Genomic DNA, 20,209 nt, shown 5'->3' on the forward strand with positions numbered 1-20,209 from the left:
TCAATTTACATATATTTCCATCTGGGCCTTTTTTTTCAGAATCGACAGACAATATGAATGCAGTAGCTTCTCTCTGGTGCATTCGATTTCATTCAATTTCGAAGTGGCTGCTGTGGTTTTTCATATTCTTTTCAGTCAAGTTAGATTTCGCAATTTGTTTAGCGGTGCTTACAATTTTAGCGCCATCGATTTTTGTCGCGACCTGTCGCCGTGCCTAAATTTGCAAATTCATTTAACGAGCATTTACAATGGAAACAAACGAAGTCAAGACTGATTGAAGGAGCGAGAGGGACAGAGAAAGAGAGATAACAAAAAAAAAGTATTAACTCACGCGGTGTAACGTGAAACAAATTTACTTATTTGCGAATCGATTCTTGGCTAACGTTAAATCTTTTGTGACCATTTTTGGTTATGATCGTAATCGATGCGGTTGAATCACCATCTCCGAACCCATATTCAGTATTTTATTCTCTCTCACTCACTTTTGCTTTTTTTCTTTTATTTTTTCGTTAAATTCTTTCATTTCAATATATATTCAAGTCTATTTGCTTATGATTTTGTTTCTTTATTTCGGTTGTTGTCGACTCTAAAGGCCATGTTAATTGTGTGTAACGTACCATTTTGTTGGATAATAAATAAAAATGTAATTGAATTGTATGGAAAGACCATCGACCATCCAAAATCAAAGGCAAAGTCAAACACAAATGCTAATGAGTGTTTGGTTCATCTGATTTCTCTTCAACATCGTCCAACAAAATCTATTGAGGATTTCTTTTGCATTGATTTTAACAAACGACGGTTTGACTCATGGGATACCTTTTTTTATTCACTCTTTCAATCTTTAGTGTCTGGGCACGCAACATAAACTACACAATGCGAATGATGTTTTACCTATTTGTTTCTCTGTACCGAGTGCCGGCCTTTTGTCCATATCTTCTATGTATCGTTTCTATTTTTTCTCTTCTTTCTACGTTTCTTTTCAGTTCATTTAATGGTTTCATTCGTTTTATTTTATATTTGGTTTACCTTTGATTCAATGGTGTATGCATGTGTCAACGCCAAACTGTTATGTTAATGTAAGATTTACTAAATTCATTTTAAATGATAATGATCTTCTCTGGGCCTCTCTCTCTCTCTCTCTCTTTATCTCTCTCTCTCACTCTCTCTCTCTCTCTCTCTCTCGTGCGCTGTCGACTTGTTGTATGTTTTCATGGTGTCGTCGTCATCATTGTGGCTGTTCTTTTTTGTGTATATGTCTTCTTCCATGCGTCCATTTCCATGATATTGTGGCCTTTTGATGCAAACGAATATATATTGTAATAAACGAAGTAACATAGATAAATGTTGTTTTCAAAGAGAGGAAGAGAGAAAAAAACGGCAACAAAAGTCGCATGTTCAAATACATGATGTGTATGGCATTTTGCCTGATAAATCTGCGCAATGAGGTGATGAATAACGACAGTGTAAATTATTGAGAAAAAAAAATCTGAAGAGACCAACCGTACTTGCTTTCATATCATTACAAAGCGCAAGCGATTTGGATGGTTATTTTTATGATCGTGTTCATTCTCAGGTGATTAGCAAAAATTTTCATGTTCAAAAGCAGCGCATATAAAATTAGTCGTTTCACATTGCAATTCCATTCAATAAAGCAATTGAATGTATTGCCCCGTAATGATTGCAGTGTGAAATTTAGTATGAAGGTAATTCTAAAAAAAAATTTGCCGCTGAATTTGAATAGCTCTTTTGGATGCATCGCTTTATTTTCAATCATTTAAAGCAATTATCCGTAACTGATTTGTCATAAAAGACTCGTTTACAATAATTTCTCATAAACATATTTAAATTTAATTGAAGCCTCCACCCTCTTTGCAAAATGAAAATGGGTCTACCAATTAGGCAAGTTAGAAACTGAGCAAATCGCGATATAATTGAAATTTATTATAAGACATTAGTTATTTAAAAAATAGGTTACATTTATTGCGATCTCAATGATCAAGCCCGAACAGTTTAGATGGGTAGAGAACAATCGGTATCAGACATCGGTATTTGAAAATGAGAGGCGATCATAAATTAAATAAAAATCGACATTAGCCATCACTTAAATGTGTATGATTACGGGCGCACATCGAAACGCACCAACCTACAACTCGTATTGCTGATGTTCATTCCTTTTTTCCGCTAAAAGAACAATAAATTGATAAAAAAAAATCTCAACTAATGGTAAACACATGGGATAAGTACCGATTAGAAACCGTTGTGCGAATTACCTATTCATATCACCGCAAGCCAATCACATAAATACCAATTACATTTACAATTAGTCAACTAGCAGAATGTGTGTAAGTTGTGCTGCGTTTTAAAGAGATAGAAACCCATAGAGAGAAAGAGAGTCGAAGCGCACTGTTTTTGCAATATACTTTTGCCTGAAAATATCAGTTGTAACGCCTCATTCCGTAAAGCAGATGAAAGTAAAAGATTTCGCCGGTTATTTTTTGTTTTCTATTCCTTCGTGTCAATTACGAATTCATGTGCATTATTTATCATTTAAAGTTGGTGTATCTTTCTCTCTCTCTGGCAAAAAAAAAACGATGCGATAAAATATTCACCAGCGAGATACTATTATTTTATTTGATGCATGTAAAATAGCAATGGCTGACACACGGAAGACCATTTAAACAGTCCAACCACATTTTAATAATAATAAAAATAAATTCGATCTTTCTCTTTTTCTCGCTCGCTCGCTCTAGCTGCAATTTACCACCAACGGTGGTCATAAACATGCATTTTAACAATTCTTTAATTTCAAACCGCAAATGCAATGCCGTTTCGGATTCAAGTCTATTTCGGTCGACCGTGATTATGCGCACGAATTAGGATAAATTGCAATGCGAATATTGCTTCTTCATGGTATTGCCTGCAGGATAACAACCAATAAAATCAAGGAAATGTGTTAAACTCTCATTTAAAGGCAAATTTTCGTTTTGCCCCCGGGCAAATTGAATATTTAAATATTTGTTTTGGCAGGCAACATGCACATTAGATATATTGACTCTTTGCACACAATCGATTGCAATAATTCTTTAATTTTCAGCGTTGCTTTTTCTTATTTTGGTTTTCTGTGCACATTTTGACAAATTACACGGTTTTTAATGTTGAAAATTGAAATGTTCAGCTCAGACAAAAGACAAATTAATAACATCTTATGAAAATGCACACTTGTTGATCGCAACTGTAATTTGGATCGGGTCTGTATGTCGACAGCAGCAACAAACAAATCAAGCGCATTGTAATTAATCACTGACTCAAATTTCCCCAAAGCATTCTCGATTGTGCGTAATATCTCGCAAATATAAAACTTGCACGATGCAAAATCAATTATAATTCGAAATATTCTTTTATGTCGTTACGCTGATTTTTATTCCGATGAAAATGGGCTGCGCTCAGATGAAAGACATACGCATTCACCGTTTTGACCACCCAAATATAAATAAACTGTTTTTATTGTTGAAATACCATCAATTTTGTATAACTATGCCGCTTATTATCTACTGATGCAACCATAAATTTATTATCAATTTTTTCTTTCGAAAAGTCATGGAATTTTTATATTCGCATTATGAAATCACACTTTTAGCGCACTTAATCCAAATTTATTGGTTTAAAAAGATTCAATCGAATTGAATGTTTTCGGGAAAATTGACTGCATCATTGAATTTTTATTTTCTAATCATGCATAGACGGTTTTTTTTACATAGCCGAATGATGTCAAACTTTTTGGTCTCGTTTTTATCGGTTTTATTCGTGTGAAGCGAACACATTAATGCCATAAAGATGACACTAACCGATTCAAAATTTATAGCTTACTTTTTGGGTGGCATCGCGATACAAATAAAACAGTATACTGTTTACTTTAGATTTAGTCAATTCTGGACCGTTTTGATCTGCTTCTTACTCTTTTTTCGTCATTTCCTTTTGTTGTGGATTTTTTTTCTTTTTTTTCTTTTTTGGTTTAAATTGAATTCCATTCTATTGGCAATGACCATGCATGGAGGTATGCGGTCATTTCAATAGATCACACATACACACACATAATATTCGATGTTTGTTACTTGAAATTTATCGACCGATTATCGCTTGAATATCACTGCTTTAGTTTGGCTTGGTTCGTGTATTTCCTTCAACGTATTTCCCAAAAACCACATTGACCTATTATGAAAATTTATATTTGTGACTTTGTGGATATTATACTATATATTACCGTCGGTTATAATACTGAATGTTATTGATCGATTTCACACAAATGCATGTCACACGAGTATTTTTTTCGATGAGTAAGAAATAAAATTTATCAACAAATTCTTATCAAATGGCTTAATATTCAGCGACTGAACCTTCAATAAATTTTCAAAGTGTGTTTTTTTCTTCGAATGAAAAAATCATAGACAATAACATGACGTGAAAACACATACCGCCTGTGTGAGCAAATGCTTCAATGTGAATCGGTATGAAAATATAATTATTCTCCAATAAAAGTACTGTTTATTATTTGATCAGAGATGCAATGAAATTTGACGACACTGTGAAGTTTTGATATAATCAATAATCCGAAAAACAACGAGCGATCAAGATCGTATGGCAATGAAAAATGATATGTTCTTATTATTTGACGATTATCTTTCAAAATAGGTGAAATTATGTTGGATTTATGAAAATTTATGTTAAGAAGGATGTCAAATTTTCATATAACGAATGAGTCGAGTATTGTTTCTGTATAGTTCATTCTAATATATCAGAATACTCAAAATTTTGCGACCTCGTGTTTTTTATGATCAATCATAAAAAAAGATCCGAAGTGTTCGCAGATTTTTTTCCGAAGGGTCAATTCGCGAAAAATTTTGGTGTACTCTTTCGATTGTGATGCTATTTTGGATATTTCAATGAACAATATTTCTCGCTAGGTTTAGAAAAAGTGTACGCCACGTACTACAACACAAAACCACCAGCAGGAGCTATAAAACGTCAATGATCATCAAGAGGAATGTCACACGAGATCACATCTAAAGCACCGAAATAGAACTCTACATTTGTCGCTAAAAATTAAAAACGACAAATAGTTGTTGTCACACAATTGAAATATCCCATTTAGCTGGCTAATTTATGTCATCTGTTATGTGATCAGTTAGCTCAATATATTGTCTAATGTATACTACCCGCTCAGAGGATATATAAAACCAGACAATATATTGAGCTGACTATTCATTTGAAATGAATCGAAATAGCACGCTATTTTGGACATTTCGATTGTGTGAAATTAACAATTTGTATCCTCAGCGTGTGAATTCAAAAAAAAAAACATTTAAAATTAGAACTCTATATAGCGTGCAGTTTCGTTTAAACGAAACGCTCAATATATTGTCTGTATAAAACCCGCTCAGCAGGTAAATATGATCCACTCAGTGGTGTATAAAACTGGGTAAAAAAACACTACCCGCTCAGCGTTTCCATATTCTATTTTGCATTTATTTAACATTCGAAACAGTTTTATTTATAAAAAATACACATATCAAATCACGTAATATATTTCTGGAACTAAAGACAAAATCAAAGACCATTGTCAAATTTTGTATGAAATCTATAATGTTTTGATTTGCATTGGGCATTTATGGAAACGTCACATATTAATGTGGCGCTGTAATCAGTGTGTTTCAAATTATTATAAATTGGGCACAGGTCTTTACTTTTTACCTCCCTTCTTCGTATTCGGGACATTTTTTGAAGTAGATGGCTTTGAGGTCGAAGCATTCTTTGTAGTACTAGTACTGCTTGGTGTGCCCGCCTTACTGCTCTGACCCAGAATACTTTTTAAAGCTTGACTACCACTGCAGATGACAAAAAAAATATTTTAAAGCTAATGATGTAAAGTTTATGAGAGAACATTTCCCTACCGTTCCTTTAACGCAACTGACGTATCCTTTCCGGAATGTAAATCTTCAGCCAAACCTTTTTTTTATTTAACAAAAATTATAAAATTACTTGGCTTGATCATTAAATAAATCTAAAAAAACACACATACCGGTACCACTTGCGACCAAACCACACAACGCACGTATAACTCTTGCGGCACTAATTGACGAGAGTGAGAATCATTGACTTTATTATAGTAGTCTGTTTGCTTCATTTATCGGTTGAATTTCATGTAAAGTGTAAAATAATTGTTCTCACACACCTGTTGTATCCCGACATATACGCTTCTTTTGCTGCTTCGTTTGCATCATTTGTTTCTTTGTATTTTTGCATACCATCGGCTGCCGCTTTTGCCAGCGAAGCGGCAATAAATGCTGGAATCGGGCCAACCGTCCAAGTCTTTAAATTAAAAAATAATAACAAAACTAATACATAAAAGGTTTATATTTGAAAATAAAGGCTCTCAAAAAGTTACCGCGGCTACGTTTGCGCCTGTGATCAAGCTATTTGCAACTTTGCCTAAAACAATGAAAAGTCAAATTGAGTTCTTGCAATTGAACAAAAATAACTGTTCTAAAAAAAATTCATTTCAAGCTATTTAGAGATAACAAAACAGTTTTCAAAACAAAACAATGGTGTTTATGAAATGTTGTATAATATTCGGCACATCCTTTGAATATTATGAAACTAAGAAAATAATTTTAATCCCCTAATCCTATTAAATTCTTCGATAATTTACCTTTTGGATTGTTAATGACTTCCGCCTTGATATAATCGATAGTTTCTTTGGCTCTGTAGATTATAATTTGAATATTTAGAACAAATTTTCATGATTTAAATCAAAAATTGCATACCGATGATTGAATGTCTCTTTAATGTCCTTTCCGTCCTTGATGTCCTTTACCATAGCAGCCCCAGTTATAATTGCACCAATTCCTTTAGTTACAAAACCAGCAGCGCTAATGGATGAAATTGATTGAAAATGTGTTGTCATAGTGTACGTGTATGCTTTTATTGAAAACAAACCCAGAAAAACCTTCCTCCGCTGCTGCTCGTGATGCGAGCGCCATATCATTTGTTTCTTTATATTTTTTTAAACCGGCGGCTGTTCTATAGTATCATGAAATGCCAATTAGATTTTATGAAATAAGTAAGATCGAAATGCTGCGTACCCTTTTGCAACTCCAACCCCGATAATAGCATCAAGTGGTCCAATTCGGCAAAAACGGCTCAAAAGTGCCGCTCCCGTGGAAACCACGGCTGGATCCGTCAGTTCATCTGCATTCCTTTGCGGTTCTGCCAATGTGGTCGATATGACACAGCACACTAAAGCGAAAGTAGCGATGAACTTCATTGTTTCAATTATAAGATACAACTGAAGCAAGTTGATTATCGACTTCTTTTTATATGCATTTTTAAACGAATAATTCCATTTTTTTAAGCTTTGTTTATAATTTATTCAAATTTGGTTTTCGTCTCTATCGAAAACACACTTTCTTATGTTATGGCGTAAATTCAAATAAGATTGTAATATTGAGAATAATAGATTAACTCTTATTATTCAAAATTGCACTACGAATATGCATTTATTTAAATTCCGAGACGTTTCGTGTCGAACGGGTCTATGGTTTCAATCGTCTGTAGCCAGTTTCAAATTTGAGTTACCAAAAAAATTAATGAAAACAAGTTTGACGTAGACGTTTGCTCGATAGGATTCGTGGCATTTATTGTTTCTGCGCCATTTGTATTCAAAAAAAATTTACCCAGACAGATGTTCAGAACACGCTCTCGTTCAATTTTCGTTTTGCTTATTTATGACATCGATTAATTCGCTAATTCTTGCATGTACTTGATATAATGTACATTTATAAATATTATAGTAAATAATAATTTTAAATTTTGAACATTTGGATCAGACGGTCAACGGAATTTTTTTAATTATAATAATAAAGAAGTGCCAGTTACGACAATTAATTTCAAAAGAGATTGAGTGAAAAAAATTAATTGTTGCTAACTAAATGATAAAAAAATATAATTGATCGTGTATTGAGAAGTAAGATATGTTCCAGAGATAGGGAACCATTGTTTATAGTAAAAGCACATATTGTTGTATTAATTTGACTTTAATAAACATTCAAACCAATAAATAACAATTTTGTAATCGATTTTTTGCATTAAACACAAAAATTCGCACAAAGCTATTTCCAAGCACTTTATTTTGTCTTTCGTCTACTCGTACTCGGTTCATCCTTCCTACTCAGTATGCGTTTTAAACTCGCACGTGATGTGCTCGGACTAATCAAATTGCTCGCGTCACCTGTATTTCTCTTTTTGGTAAGAAGACTCTTGAAAGCTTGACCGCATCTAAGATTAAAAAGGTGAATTAGAACCATGTTTAAAAATTCAAAAACAAATGTGTGTACCGCTCTATCACTGCTGTTTTCATATCTTTTCTTTGATACGAAATATCTTCTGCCAAATCGACGGAACTTGCTACGATCGTACACACCGCTTGAAACAATTCAGTGGCACTAATCGATTAAGAAATTGACAATTGGTTGATAAATATTAGCCATACGCTTAACTTTCGCCAAAAAATAAATTCTGATAAATGATTACAAACCTGTCGTATGCAGTTCGAGCAGCCGTTTTCAAACTTTCTTCTAAGTCACCAGTATCAACAAATTTTTGTTGACCTTCTAATGCACTATTGGATGATTGTAAATAAGTTTGAATGAATATATTTATGCCAAAAATATCTTGTGCATTATATTTCTAACATGGATAATTCGTACTCATATTATCGATAGTTTTTATTTCATTTTAAACACTCACGCTCTAGCGATTGTTGATGCTATCCATGCCGGTATAGGTCCAACTGTCCATGTCTTTAAATTAAAAATATTAGAAAAACTAACATAAATAAATATTAAAATTTATAACAAAATTAAACAAATTACCATTGCGACATTGGCACCGGTAAGCAGTTGATTTGCAACTTGTCCTTTTGGTTTTGTCAAAATCTCGTTTTTCAAGAAATCAATTGTGGGTTGCGTTCTGAACATGAGAAAATAATGTTTATCAGATTTTTTTATAGTGTATGACGAATGAATTTTCATACCGATGAATAATTACATCTTTTGGATCTTTGGATTCTCGAATATCATTTGCAATTGATGTTCCCATTATAGCCACATTTGCACAAGCTATTATAAAATCAGCAGCACTATTTGATTTGAAGTGAATAAAAAAATTAATCAGTAAAATAAATGAAAAAAATGCAATTTTTCACAAACCCTTTTATTCCATGTTGAGCAGCCACATTTGCAGCCATAAATGCATCGTTTGTCTCTTGATATTTTTTCACACCTGCTGCGGTACTAAATGACGGAGAAACACGATTGCCTTTGTTCTTATTTGTTTCAAAAAATATTATTCAAATTCGTCTTACGCTCTGCCGATTCCAAGCGATATCAATGCATTTGAGGGACCACATAACTTTCCGGCAACGACGGCAGCACTAGTTATCAATAAAGGATTTATTGGGTCTTCAACGTCCGGGTTTGTCGGTGCTGTCCATGTATTCGAAACAAAGCAGCAAACTAATGCAAATTTTAAAAAGTACTTCATTTTTTGATTATAGAATTCAACTAAAACAAACCAATTTTCGACTTTCTTTTATATCTATCATAAACGAACAGATATTTTTTTTACATTTGTGTGCCAATAGTGACGAAAGTAAATTTTTATGCCAATAATAAATTCCATTTTCTTTATAAGTCTAGAATTTTATAAATAAATTCTCAACCAATTACGCAAAATAAAGTTAATTACGTCTCAATAAATGTGAGAACAAAGAATTGAATTTACATGACCTCTATGGAAAATTGGATTGACAAACTAAACCATCCGTAAATCGAAAACCACCTGCAAACTATCTAATATTTAATAAGGGCTTTTACATTCTAAGCGAAAACATAGGCTGGCATGGATAAGTTCGGACCAAGATGTCCAATAATTTTCTTCCGATTACTCGTTAAATTTTGGTAATGTTTGGATGATTCACCAAAAATTTCAGAATTATAATAAATCCTAATTTCAAAAAAAGCAGTCAAAAAAAAAAGACTGAGACGATTCATAATGGGTACTCGTGCACCGAAAACACAGGCATAACAAATTCAGAGTTTATTTGAAGAATGTTATTTAAATGAGTTGCTAGTAATTGCGTTTTTCGCAATCAAAGATGTGGAGTGGAGGACTAACCTATTTTTCACAAGGAGGGCTCATCAAAGACAACGTAGCTTTGCGAACAAATAATTTATCAAGCAACAAACTTTTATGAAGAGAGCTTCTTTGAGGGGAAAGTCGATCATTGTTTTGAAAACTTTACGATTTTCTATTTTCACATAGACTTTAGCCGTAAAATAGGCAAAGAGTTTTGCCTATCTCAGTACCTTTCCAAAATATTTGATTAACAAGGTGAAATTCTGTTTTTTATCTGACTCGGTCATACGTCCTCAAGGGAAAAATTTAAGGGGGGGGGGGGGTGTTTAATTGAAAAAAATCGAGAGGGGTAAGCTAAAAATTGAAGTGTATTTTGCGAAAAGTATACTTTTTTTCGTTTTTTTTTGCTCTTCACTTTTTTGGCGAAAATCCCTAGCAAATTAAAAGAATTTTTCTTACATTGAACACAAAACTAAGGAGCAAAAAAAAGGTCCTTTGGCGGAAATTGAAACACTTCGTCGGAGGAGAGGGGGGGGGGAGTGTAATCGGACCACTCGGACCACTCGGACCCCTGCTGAGGACGTATGGACTCGGTAGGATGGAATGTTTAAAGTCACACTTAAAAATGGATGTCAAATGGATGTTGAAAGTCACACACTTGCTTATGTAAATGGGTTTGAAAAAAGCTGCTGGAAACAATTCAAAATGAAACAGCAACGAAAGCGTAATCGCCTAGAAATAATATCTTCAAATTAATGAATAACAGCAAAATCATTTATTCAATTTTGATAAACATTTTAACTAGTGAATAATTAGAATTTCAGTTTTAAAGACAGTCAACGAAATTCTGCTCGATTTTTAACAGACTCATTGTCCTAAGCTACTTTTCGGCTTCCTCATAACACTTTTAATGGCTTGATTTCCTCTGTATGAGAAAAAATTACATTTAAAACTTGACTTTTGAATTCATTTTTCTATTATTCATATACCGTTCCAAGAATGCATCTTTTGGATGTTTTCCAGCAGTAAGATCTATTGGTCACAAAAAGATAAAAAAAAGTCATATATTATTATATTTGTTTGACTTAGTCAGCTGACTGAGCTGATATCCCGTTAGCTGACTAAATTATACATTTCAATTTTGTGACGCTTTTGGCTATCAAATGTGACATCAGCTCATCTGAATAATCAGCCATACCTTTTGCGAAGCCACTTGTACTAGAAATCAAACCGCAAACCTTTCTCATAAGATCCGAAGTACTAATGGTTGAAAAAAATTGACATTAAATATGATCGTTTTATAGCGTTCAATTTTTAAAATAAAGATGATGATACACACCTGTTATAGCCTGACAATGCGGCTAACTTTGCAGCGTCTTTTACATTATTCGTTTCTTTGTATTTTGCCATGCCGTCAGACATACTAAATAATATTGAAAATGGGTTAAAAATACAATTTTTATTATATTCTTGAAAATTATACTGACGCCTTGAACAATGAAGCTGTCACCCAAGCTTGAACCTATATCGATTATGATGTCAATTAATAATAACCCATGTAGGTAAACCTTCAAACTGTCACTTACTGGTCCAACGGTTAGACATAACGCAACATTGGTCCCTGTAATGATTGCATTAGCCAATTTTCCATTTGGATTCTGTGTAAGTTCTTCTTTCAGATAAGTGGTTAATTCTCGAGTCCTAAAAAAAGTTACATTAAAAATTCCTCTTGACATGTAAAAAAATGTTTTAGTACCGATCTTCAAGTGCAGCTCTTGCATCTTTTCCATCCTGAATATCTTGTATCACATTAACCGCACCAACAGCTGTACTCTTGGTAGATTTTATGAACGAGGAAGTGCTGAAATTTATCCAAATTCGTACTAATTAATAAATTGATTGCTCTCAAATTGAGAGGCCTCAATGCTATACATGATCGATGGCAGTCCGCTGATTACGGTAGATAAGATCTATTAGATAGATATGACCATTGCTATCTTTAAGTTGGCTCTATCTGAAGATAGATTAACGATTTCAAATCATTTGATACCTCAAAAGTTCATTTTTTGCATGCCGTATGTTTTCGGACCGCCACCGGTGGATTGTATGCTACTTACCATTGGATTCCATATACTGCTGCCGTCTGAGGAAAACAAATAAAATAATTGTTTAATTAACGTTTGTTATTGGAATGTTGAATGATGTACCGTTAGTGATTGTGTCAAATCATGGGTCTCTTGGTATGTTTTCACTCCTTCATTTCCACTAAATATGTTTAAAGACAATAAAGTAAAGAAGAGATCATTAACTTTCAGAGTAGTCAGAGTTTTCGGATCTGATTGGCATGTTCTAGTTATAATAGATTGAAGACTGATAAATGTATGTGTTATTGAACGATCAAATCACGCAGTTAAAGGAATATTAATAAATCCAAAGAATCCTGCTCCAGCAATAATGAAAACTAATCTTTTTTCGATACATTTTTTATTTAAATTATTATTACGCTTTAGTCAGTCCGACAGCTACAAGTGCGCCAGCTGAACCCCATGGACAAACTTGTCTCAATGTGTAAGTAGCTGCAGTGACCAATGTGGGATCCGGCAAGTTTTCTTCACCTTGTTTTGTGTCATGTGCCCAAGTATTGGACATAATACCGAAAATTATTGCAAGAATTAGAAAGCACTCCATTGTTCTGATGATTTGATGATAAAGTTCAACTGAAACAAATCGAATAACAACTCATTTTTATATCCTCCTCCTCAATGAATAATTTGTTTAAAAAAATTGTTTTTTTTTCTTGCCAGAAATAAATTATAATTGTTTTGAAAAGGGTTTCGAATATAAATTCCTTTACCCGGTGGCGTGATACTATTTACAATGAGAATATTTTGACAACAAGACATCTACGAGTGGCTTAGGCCACAATTGTAACTATGAGATACATATATGGTATGTGCAAAAACTCATACGATGTAACAAATATTGCAATTGAATTATCATATTCGCAATGTTCCACGAATATTATGCCGTTGATCTGTTAATTTAAATTGTGACATAATAATAAATAAATTCTCGAAAACGTTTCTTTATTCAAATCATTATTTTGAACTTTAATCAGCCGTAAATTAGGCAGACCGTTAAATAGATCATCTATGAAATGTAGTTAAACAAAAGACAATTCACAAGAGTGAATGTAAAAAAGTATTCCATTCTACGAAAGAATACTTATCACGCCAATTTCTCTACTCGCGTACAGAGAAAAAGTCCTTCAATTCACGACATTTTATTCGGAAGAAACTATTTTTTGATCAGAAAATAAAAGAATAGAAATCTTTTGATGATTGATATTTATTTGATTTTGATTGAACAATGAAATTAACAATTAATTCATAATTTTTGGAAAATGTTTCAGGGTTTTTTAAAATCATAGATGATAAATATTACTTTTTATCTTGTTTTTTCACAATTTTCAAACTTTCTAGAGCTTGGTTGCCCCTTAAAAAAGAAGAAAATATTACATTCACTATGAGTTGAACAATTGATCATACTTGATATAATAAAATTGTTTTACCGTTTCATGAATAAACTGTGTGGATCTTTGCCCCAAGAAATGTCTATTGCGAAGCCGACACCACTTGTTACCAAACCATTCAGACTACAGATAATATCCATGAGTTCGGAGGCACTGAAAAAATTAAAAAATTTCACTTAGAATATAAGTCCAATGAAAGTGTTTTTGGCATGTTTTTCTCTTGGTTTCAATCTATTGGATAACAAAAACAAAGTATTTACGTACCTTCTATGTCCAGACTCTGCTGCAACCAAAGAGGCTTGAAATGGATTATTTGTCTCTTTAAACTTAGCCGCTGCTTCGGAGGCACTAGTGAAAGTACAAATATATAAAAAGAATTCTTGAATGGAACGTTTATTAAAACAACGACATTGAAATACTTACGCAAGTGCCAGTGTTGCGGATGACCAACCCACTAAAGGTCCCATGCTACAAGTTGCTACAATGTTTCCATTAGTAATCAATGCATTCGCCACCTGCAAAAAAAAAAAACGAACGAAATTTGCGAAATATAGTGACCAAGTAAGTAAATAATCAATTTTCGGCAATTGTTTCGCACCTCCCCATTTGGATTCTTTACAACTTCTTCCTTCAAGTATGAAACAACTTCTTTTGTTCTTTGATGAAGTGCGTCTCTTGCATCCTTACCATCATTTATATCCATTACAACTTTTCGGATTAAATTTCCTCCATTTGCTGCCACGCCAGCCGCACATTTTAGAAATGTAGAAACACTGCTGACTGATTAGAATGGACCCAAAAATAAATTTTAGTTAGATTACAAACCTAGCTATACCGTATTCGCCGGCCACTTTGGCTGCAAGTATTATATCCTTGGTTTCTTCAAACTTTTTCACGCCAAAGTTTGCACTAACGGAAAATGATGAATTCATTTATTACTTAATTTTATTCGAATTTCATTTTTAAAAAGTATCATTACGCTCTTATAGCTTCAACAAAAACCATTGTTCCGACGATTCCGTAATTTTTTCCTAGTACACAGCTAGCTGCAGTTACCATTGCCGGACTAGGTGCTCTATTAGTAATAGTTAATTTATTACTACTTTGAGACCCTCTTGCCAAAGTGTTTTTTGGCACCACACAGCTAACTATAACTATAGTAATAATTAAAGAGCACTTCATTGTTTTGACTTCACTTTTGATGTAATCAAACTGACTGAGCGTCAATGCACTTTTATACACAACATCAATGAATCTCTATTGTACTTGTCTGTAATAAATTATATCTTTTTTTTTTTTAATTTTTAAATAGCACAAATTCGGAGACTTCTTGCAGATAGTTCAAATAACATGATGTCTCCTTTTTTTTCAAATATTTCATTCAATAAAATATAAAGCCAATATTAATTTTTTTGATAATAAATAATTCACAATTTATTTGGATTGGTATCCAACGGGGAAGACACCGTTTTTACTTAAGCTTAATAAGTTCTAGCAATTTATATTGGGATGCTAATATTTTTCTAGTAAACTCTAGTAACACTTTTACAGTTCCTTGCCAGGGACCGGGTCGCGTATAATTTTATACTAGCATAAAAAACGCAGGCAGTATAATTATACAAAGTATAAACGCAGACGCAACATATCCATCGCTGTTCGCTATGTATGTTCGTGGGTGCATGTGACCATTGAAAGACGCACGCACATACACTGTATTTATTGAGCGCAGCACAAAGCAAACAGCGACATTTATGCAAAATACCGAAATGTTCCCAAATTTTATGGCTCGACTTTTTTGCTATGTTTTTGAGTACATAGCCATTTGTGATTGTAAATTCCTCTTCGAATTCAGGAATTTCACGTGGAGGTTGTACAGGTGATCTTGATGATAACGATGATCCGCTGGATCCACTGGTACTTTGTAAATATTCAGACCCCGAATCAGAAAATGGTTCACTTGTCGGCAATTCATATTCAAGTGAAAAATAAGAAACAAATGGTAACTCACCGAAATAATTTTTGATTTATATTGAATAGAAATATCAATTAATCGAATCACGCAAAACTGATTAAAAACAAAATAAAAAACGCTTGCGCGTTGAAAACTAACGATGACTTATGTTGCTTGTGTCGTAAATGAAATGAAATGCTGAAGTTCAATGTCAAAGCGATTGAATGCGATGTCATGCATTTTCGTTTGACGCAGGGTTGCTTAATTTCAGTTAAAAATATGAAATATTGACTGTGATCCAAAAGAGCAAAATTGGAACAAGCGTTAATTAAATAAAATTTTCATTAAAATTTCATGCCATATCTTCTTTTCTTCAGTTTTTAACATATTTTTTTCGTATAATTGATTGCGTTTAAGTACGTTTGAAATGTATGCATTGCAAATTTGATTTTTTGAATTCGAACACGTCACCAGACGGCGTTTTTACAATTTGACATCTTTCAGTCATGTTGGTTCAACCTCTATGAGTGCCTGGGCGATATAGGCGAGAAAAAAGTCGCACAATAAAACGCCATCTGTTGACGTGGTTATCAATGTATGTGGTTACAAGCTTGTATTTACGTCACATTGTTGAATGGTGCTTAATTCAATTCTCATATCGTTTATTTTCAACCACCATTTGGACACGTCACCAAATGGCGTTTTTACAATTTGACATCTTTCAGTCATGATGGTTGGAGCTACTTACTCCTGCTTACTTACTCGAAGTATTTCTACTTTTTTAAAAATGCCTGCTACTTGCTACTCGAAAATGCCACCTACTACTTGCTAGTAGCCTGCTCCTAACTTACTTGCTTCCAGCTCCGGTTGCGTCTGCGTTTATACAAAGTATAACTATTCTATATGCGAACCGGTCCCTGTTCCTTGCATATATGGCCACAGTTAAAATTTAAGGAGGTTTCATTAGGGTGTTCCGTGATAAAAATCACAGTATGTTATGTTTCTGGAATCCTAATCGTCAGCTGCTTGATTTTGTACGGCAGCATTTTGATTCTGTGGTCTCAATAGTTGCGGATGAATGTCTAATCCCAACACCGTACAAAGACCTGAAACCAAAATCGTAAACAACAAATTTTTAGCCAAAACATTTTTAAACATTTTTAATTTCAATGATCATTTTTCACTTCTGTACATGACAAGCGGGGTTGGCGTATATGAGATTGGGAACGTTTTTATGCGAACGCAGCTGATCAGCGCCACCTCACATTAGTTCGAATAAGATCGAAAAACTCAATTTAATTCTGTAGCATTGAAATGAAAAAGAGAAAAAACAACAACAATAGCACGGCCACACAGAGCTGTACATCTATGCGTGCTGATGCATACATACACATATACGCTTTCTTCATTCTTTCATTCCATTGTTATACGTATCTCACTGGTCAACAGATCTATGTAGCCATGTTACTGTTGTTGTTTTTTTTTCTCTTTTTCGATTCAATTCATTGTAACTAAATTGAGTTCAACTATGGAATACAAGATGGCACAGATGAGGGGAATTCGCATTTTGTCTCTTCATAGGCTTAGCCGGTTGGTACATGATGTTCTTGGCTGCAACGATATCCCGGAGCCAAACAGTTTTCAATTGAAATGGATAAAAAATAAGTATAACTTCCATACAAAAAGTTCCAATATTTGGAATAAATCATTTTTTTTTTAAATGTGAATTTTGTGAAAATAAAATGTTTTGTTCACATGCTGAATTACAAGCATTACTGACAGTATATTTACTTTTAGGCGATGGTTGAACCTAGTGGTATTGAACCTGTACATCGATTTGGTCATCAACAACGAAAGATTCAAATGATTGAAATACCAGTCGAAAAAAGAATGCCATTAAAAAGAAGGTCAACACTATTGGAAGCACACGAAAACCTTATCTTGTTCTGCTTTCAGGCAACAGAATGCTGGAAATTGCTGCGACTTAAAGCCAAAAAAGAAGGTTTTGGTCTTGAACATAAAGCTGCAGAATATTTTCAGTTTGGTAAAGAAAATCCCGAAAAAATTCGAGCCGACCTACTCCAGATTCAGATGGAAGAAGAAGCCCGCATAATGGAAAAAAAGAAAGAAGCGCGCAAGCGCATGAATGTGGAAGAATACTTGAAAAATTTTATACGAAAACCAAAATAAAATAAAATGAATATCAAAATAATGACTCACATAGTAGTAGTAAGCTAAAAAGATTACGGATTAGATACTTACCCATTTAATACGAACTTCTTTTCACATAAAAATGTACATATGCAGGCTCGTTTTGAAATAAATATCTTACACCTTCGAAGAATTTCGAGTTGAAGGCATCACAAATGGCGATATCGAAAGACTGAAGTCAGCCGGGTACCATACATTGGTATCACTCATATGTGTACCAAAAAAGACATTGATGTAAGTAAAAAAAAAATGTTGAATTTGAATTTTGCATAAAAATATATTTATGAAAATATAAAAAATATCGAAAAATATCGAAGCCTGATCATGCCCGTAGCTAACAACACCTCTAATGCGTATTCCGAGTACTAATTGACGTTTGTGACAATATGGCCGTCACGGTTTGGCAAAATCATAATGAATCGATTAAACTGCGTTAAACTGTTAAAATAAAACAGTAGAAATAAATAGATTTTAATTTTTTACATTTTTTAAAATAAAAAATCTTTTGTTTTTTAATTTTGTGAGATTTTCTGTCCACAATATTCAAAAATATTAAATTAATAAAAATGAATTGGTTGACATAACCTCACTTTTGTGTCACAATCGTGATAAACTGATTAAATAATTATTAAAACAGTGAAAATAAAAATATTTTAATTTTTTACATTTTTAAAAATAAAAATACTTTGTTTTGTTTTGTAGTTTCCGGTAGTTTCGTGAGTTTTACTGCACAATATTCAAAAATATTAAATTAATAAAAAATAGTGAGGTTATGTCAACCAAAAAATGTCATTTTTATTAATTTAATATTTTTGAATATTGTGCACAGAAAATCTCACAAAATTAAAAAAACAAAAGATTTTTTATTTTCAAAAATGTAAAAAATTAAAATCTATTTATCTCTTTTTATTTTAACAGTTTAACGCAGTTTAATCGATTCATTATGATTTTGCCAAATCATGACGGCCATATTGTCACAAACGTCAATTAGTACTCGGAATACGCATTAGAGGTGTTGTTAGTTACAAGTTTTATATAGGAAATCCTATACCATGATCGGGCTCCGAAAAATATTATCGTTGAAATAATAATATTCATTTAAAAATTCTGTGTAAATAAACAACTATTTAAAATAGTTCAAAAACTGTTTGGAATTATGTGGCATTGTATGGAATTATATAGAATTTTTTGGAAATATCGGAGTACTAGATTGAATTATGAGAATTACGAAAGTGAAGTAGTTTGCCCCTAGCATTTTAGGCTTTTATGGCAGGGTTTTTTGTTAATTTTATTTTTTGCTCCCTTATGTTTTTTTTTGCATGCATTGTTCATTTAAGAGAATTGCAAAATAGTGTTGTCTTATCTCTCTTCTCAACTAAAATATTTATGACCGAAACATCCGCAATATTTTCGGTATACAGTAGATTGCCAAATGTCGACACACGACCAAATGTCGGAATACCGAGAGGTGAATTGAAATTAAAAATTGAAAATTCGTTTTAATTGCATTTTAAAAAGTAAATTATGAAAGATCAATATCAAATCACTTTATTATAATCCAATTTTTAATCAAAAATCTATTATTGCTTTCACAAATTACGTTCAAAAAAATTCGGCATTTTTATCATTTTTTTCACGTCAAAAGTTAAACTATGTCATTTTGAGACAAGCCGGTAAAATGCATTTTTTTATATGAAAAAATAACTAATTTGAAAGAAAAAATATGTCGGCGAATTGTAGATATGTAGTTTAATTTAATTATTGAACAGAAATTTTGAAAATATAAAGAAAATCGTCCAATTGCCGACACATAAAGCACCGATATAAGTGAAGTACTTTGAATTTGACAGATGTGACAGTTAAAGTCGTAGTATTTGGATCATTGTGAAATTCAAACCAAAAATATCATGGATCAGTGAAATAACGTAATATTTTTAAATATTTTGGCCATTTTATTATGAAAAAATAAATAAAATTAAATATGCAGCATATAAAAATATATCAATCTAATAATTTCAACTTCGATCTTTTGTATTGTTTACCTCAATGTAAAGAATGCGTTCATGAGCTGTCAAAACTTAAAGTTGTTCAAGTTTCGCAGTGAAAATTCATAAAATATGTCGAGATTTGGGAGCTGAGAATTGGACGACGAATATCCGACATTTGGAATTTTCGATGTTACGACGGAAAAATGGAAAATAATAATACATTTTTCGAAATTACTATCTTTTGAGAAACGTAAAATGAAACAGCACAATTTAATTCTGCATCGGATTGTGTACTCACAGAAAAAGTGGAGACGGTTTTTCCGCAAATTATTGCAG

The 20,209-nt window shown here is 32.8% G+C and overlaps 3 protein-coding genes across 3 annotated transcripts; all 3 read right to left on the bottom strand.

Annotated features, from left to right (window-relative positions):
* Positions 1 to 5,495: 5,495 nt before the first annotated feature.
* LOC116339575 lies at positions 5,496 to 7,348 on the bottom strand. The gene is made up of 9 exons (XM_031765533.1): positions 7,140 to 7,348; positions 6,994 to 7,077; positions 6,822 to 6,926; positions 6,707 to 6,759; positions 6,443 to 6,486; positions 6,230 to 6,366; positions 6,077 to 6,126; positions 5,949 to 6,003; positions 5,496 to 5,882 (listed from the first exon to the last, which is right to left on the bottom strand). Exons 1-9 carry the CDS (start codon positions 7,319 to 7,321, stop codon positions 5,738 to 5,740), a joined length of 855 nt encoding a protein of 284 aa, XP_031621393.1. The 5' UTR covers positions 7,322 to 7,348; the 3' UTR covers positions 5,496 to 5,737.
* Positions 7,349 to 8,071: 723 nt separating this feature from the next.
* LOC116339805 lies at positions 8,072 to 9,627 on the bottom strand. Its single transcript, XM_031765860.1, has 8 exons — positions 9,419 to 9,627; positions 9,264 to 9,347; positions 9,089 to 9,193; positions 8,928 to 9,024; positions 8,803 to 8,855; positions 8,591 to 8,674; positions 8,391 to 8,498; positions 8,072 to 8,331 (listed from the first exon to the last, which is right to left on the bottom strand). Exons 1-8 carry the CDS (start codon positions 9,595 to 9,597, stop codon positions 8,181 to 8,183), a joined length of 861 nt encoding a protein of 286 aa, XP_031621720.1. The 5' UTR covers positions 9,598 to 9,627; the 3' UTR covers positions 8,072 to 8,180.
* Positions 9,628 to 10,930: 1,303 nt separating this feature from the next.
* On the bottom strand, positions 10,931 to 13,136 carry LOC116339712. The gene is made up of 11 exons (XM_031765743.1): positions 13,046 to 13,136; positions 12,695 to 12,908; positions 12,399 to 12,456; positions 12,309 to 12,334; positions 11,948 to 12,052; positions 11,778 to 11,892; positions 11,679 to 11,713; positions 11,531 to 11,614; positions 11,390 to 11,451; positions 11,181 to 11,223; positions 10,931 to 11,116 (listed from the first exon to the last, which is right to left on the bottom strand). Exons 1-11 carry the CDS (start codon positions 13,092 to 13,094, stop codon positions 11,059 to 11,061), a joined length of 849 nt encoding a protein of 282 aa, XP_031621603.1. The 5' UTR covers positions 13,095 to 13,136; the 3' UTR covers positions 10,931 to 11,058.
* Between the last annotated feature and the right edge of the window lie 7,073 nt (positions 13,137 to 20,209).

This window comes from Contarinia nasturtii, unplaced genomic scaffold, assembly GCF_009176525.2.
Source record: "Contarinia nasturtii isolate CC-2019 unplaced genomic scaffold, AAFC_CNas_1.1 Cnas_scaffold_533, whole genome shotgun sequence".
Lineage (NCBI taxonomy): Eukaryota > Metazoa > Arthropoda > Insecta > Diptera > Cecidomyiidae > Contarinia > Contarinia nasturtii.

Excerpts from the sequence above, each read along its gene's own strand:
- LOC116339805 (XM_031765860.1), bottom strand. The coding sequence starts at position 9,597 with ATGAAGTACTTTTTAAAATTTGCATTAGTTTGCTGCTTTGTTTCGAAT. Across the intron at positions 9,194-9,263 it reads GCTCAACATGGAATAAAAGG|TGCTGCTGATTTTATAATAG; the intron begins GTTTGTGAAAAA and ends CAAATCAAATAG. Across the intron at positions 8,332-8,390 it reads AAAACAGCAGTGATAGAGCG|ATGCGGTCAAGCTTTCAAGA; the intron begins GTACACACATTT and ends TTTTAATCTTAG.
- LOC116339575 (XM_031765533.1), bottom strand. The coding sequence starts at position 7,321 with ATGAAGTTCATCGCTACTTTCGCTTTAGTGTGCTGTGTCATATCGACC. Across the intron at positions 6,760-6,821 it reads AAAGAGACATTCAATCATCG|AGCCAAAGAAACTATCGATT; the intron begins GTATGCAATTTT and ends TATAATCTACAG. Across the intron at positions 6,004-6,076 it reads TTTGGTCGCAAGTGGTACCG|GTTTGGCTGAAGATTTACAT; the intron begins GTATGTGTGTTT and ends AATAAAAAAAAG.
- LOC116339712 (XM_031765743.1), bottom strand. The coding sequence starts at position 13,094 with ATGTCTTGTTGTCAAAATATTCTCATTGTAAATAGTATCACGCCACCG. Across the intron at positions 12,053-12,308 it reads GCAGTATATGGAATCCAATG|CACTTCCTCGTTCATAAAAT; the intron begins GTAAGTAGCATA and ends GATAAATTTCAG. Across the intron at positions 11,117-11,180 it reads AAAGATGCATTCTTGGAACG|AGGAAATCAAGCCATTAAAA; the intron begins GTATATGAATAA and ends TTTCTCATACAG.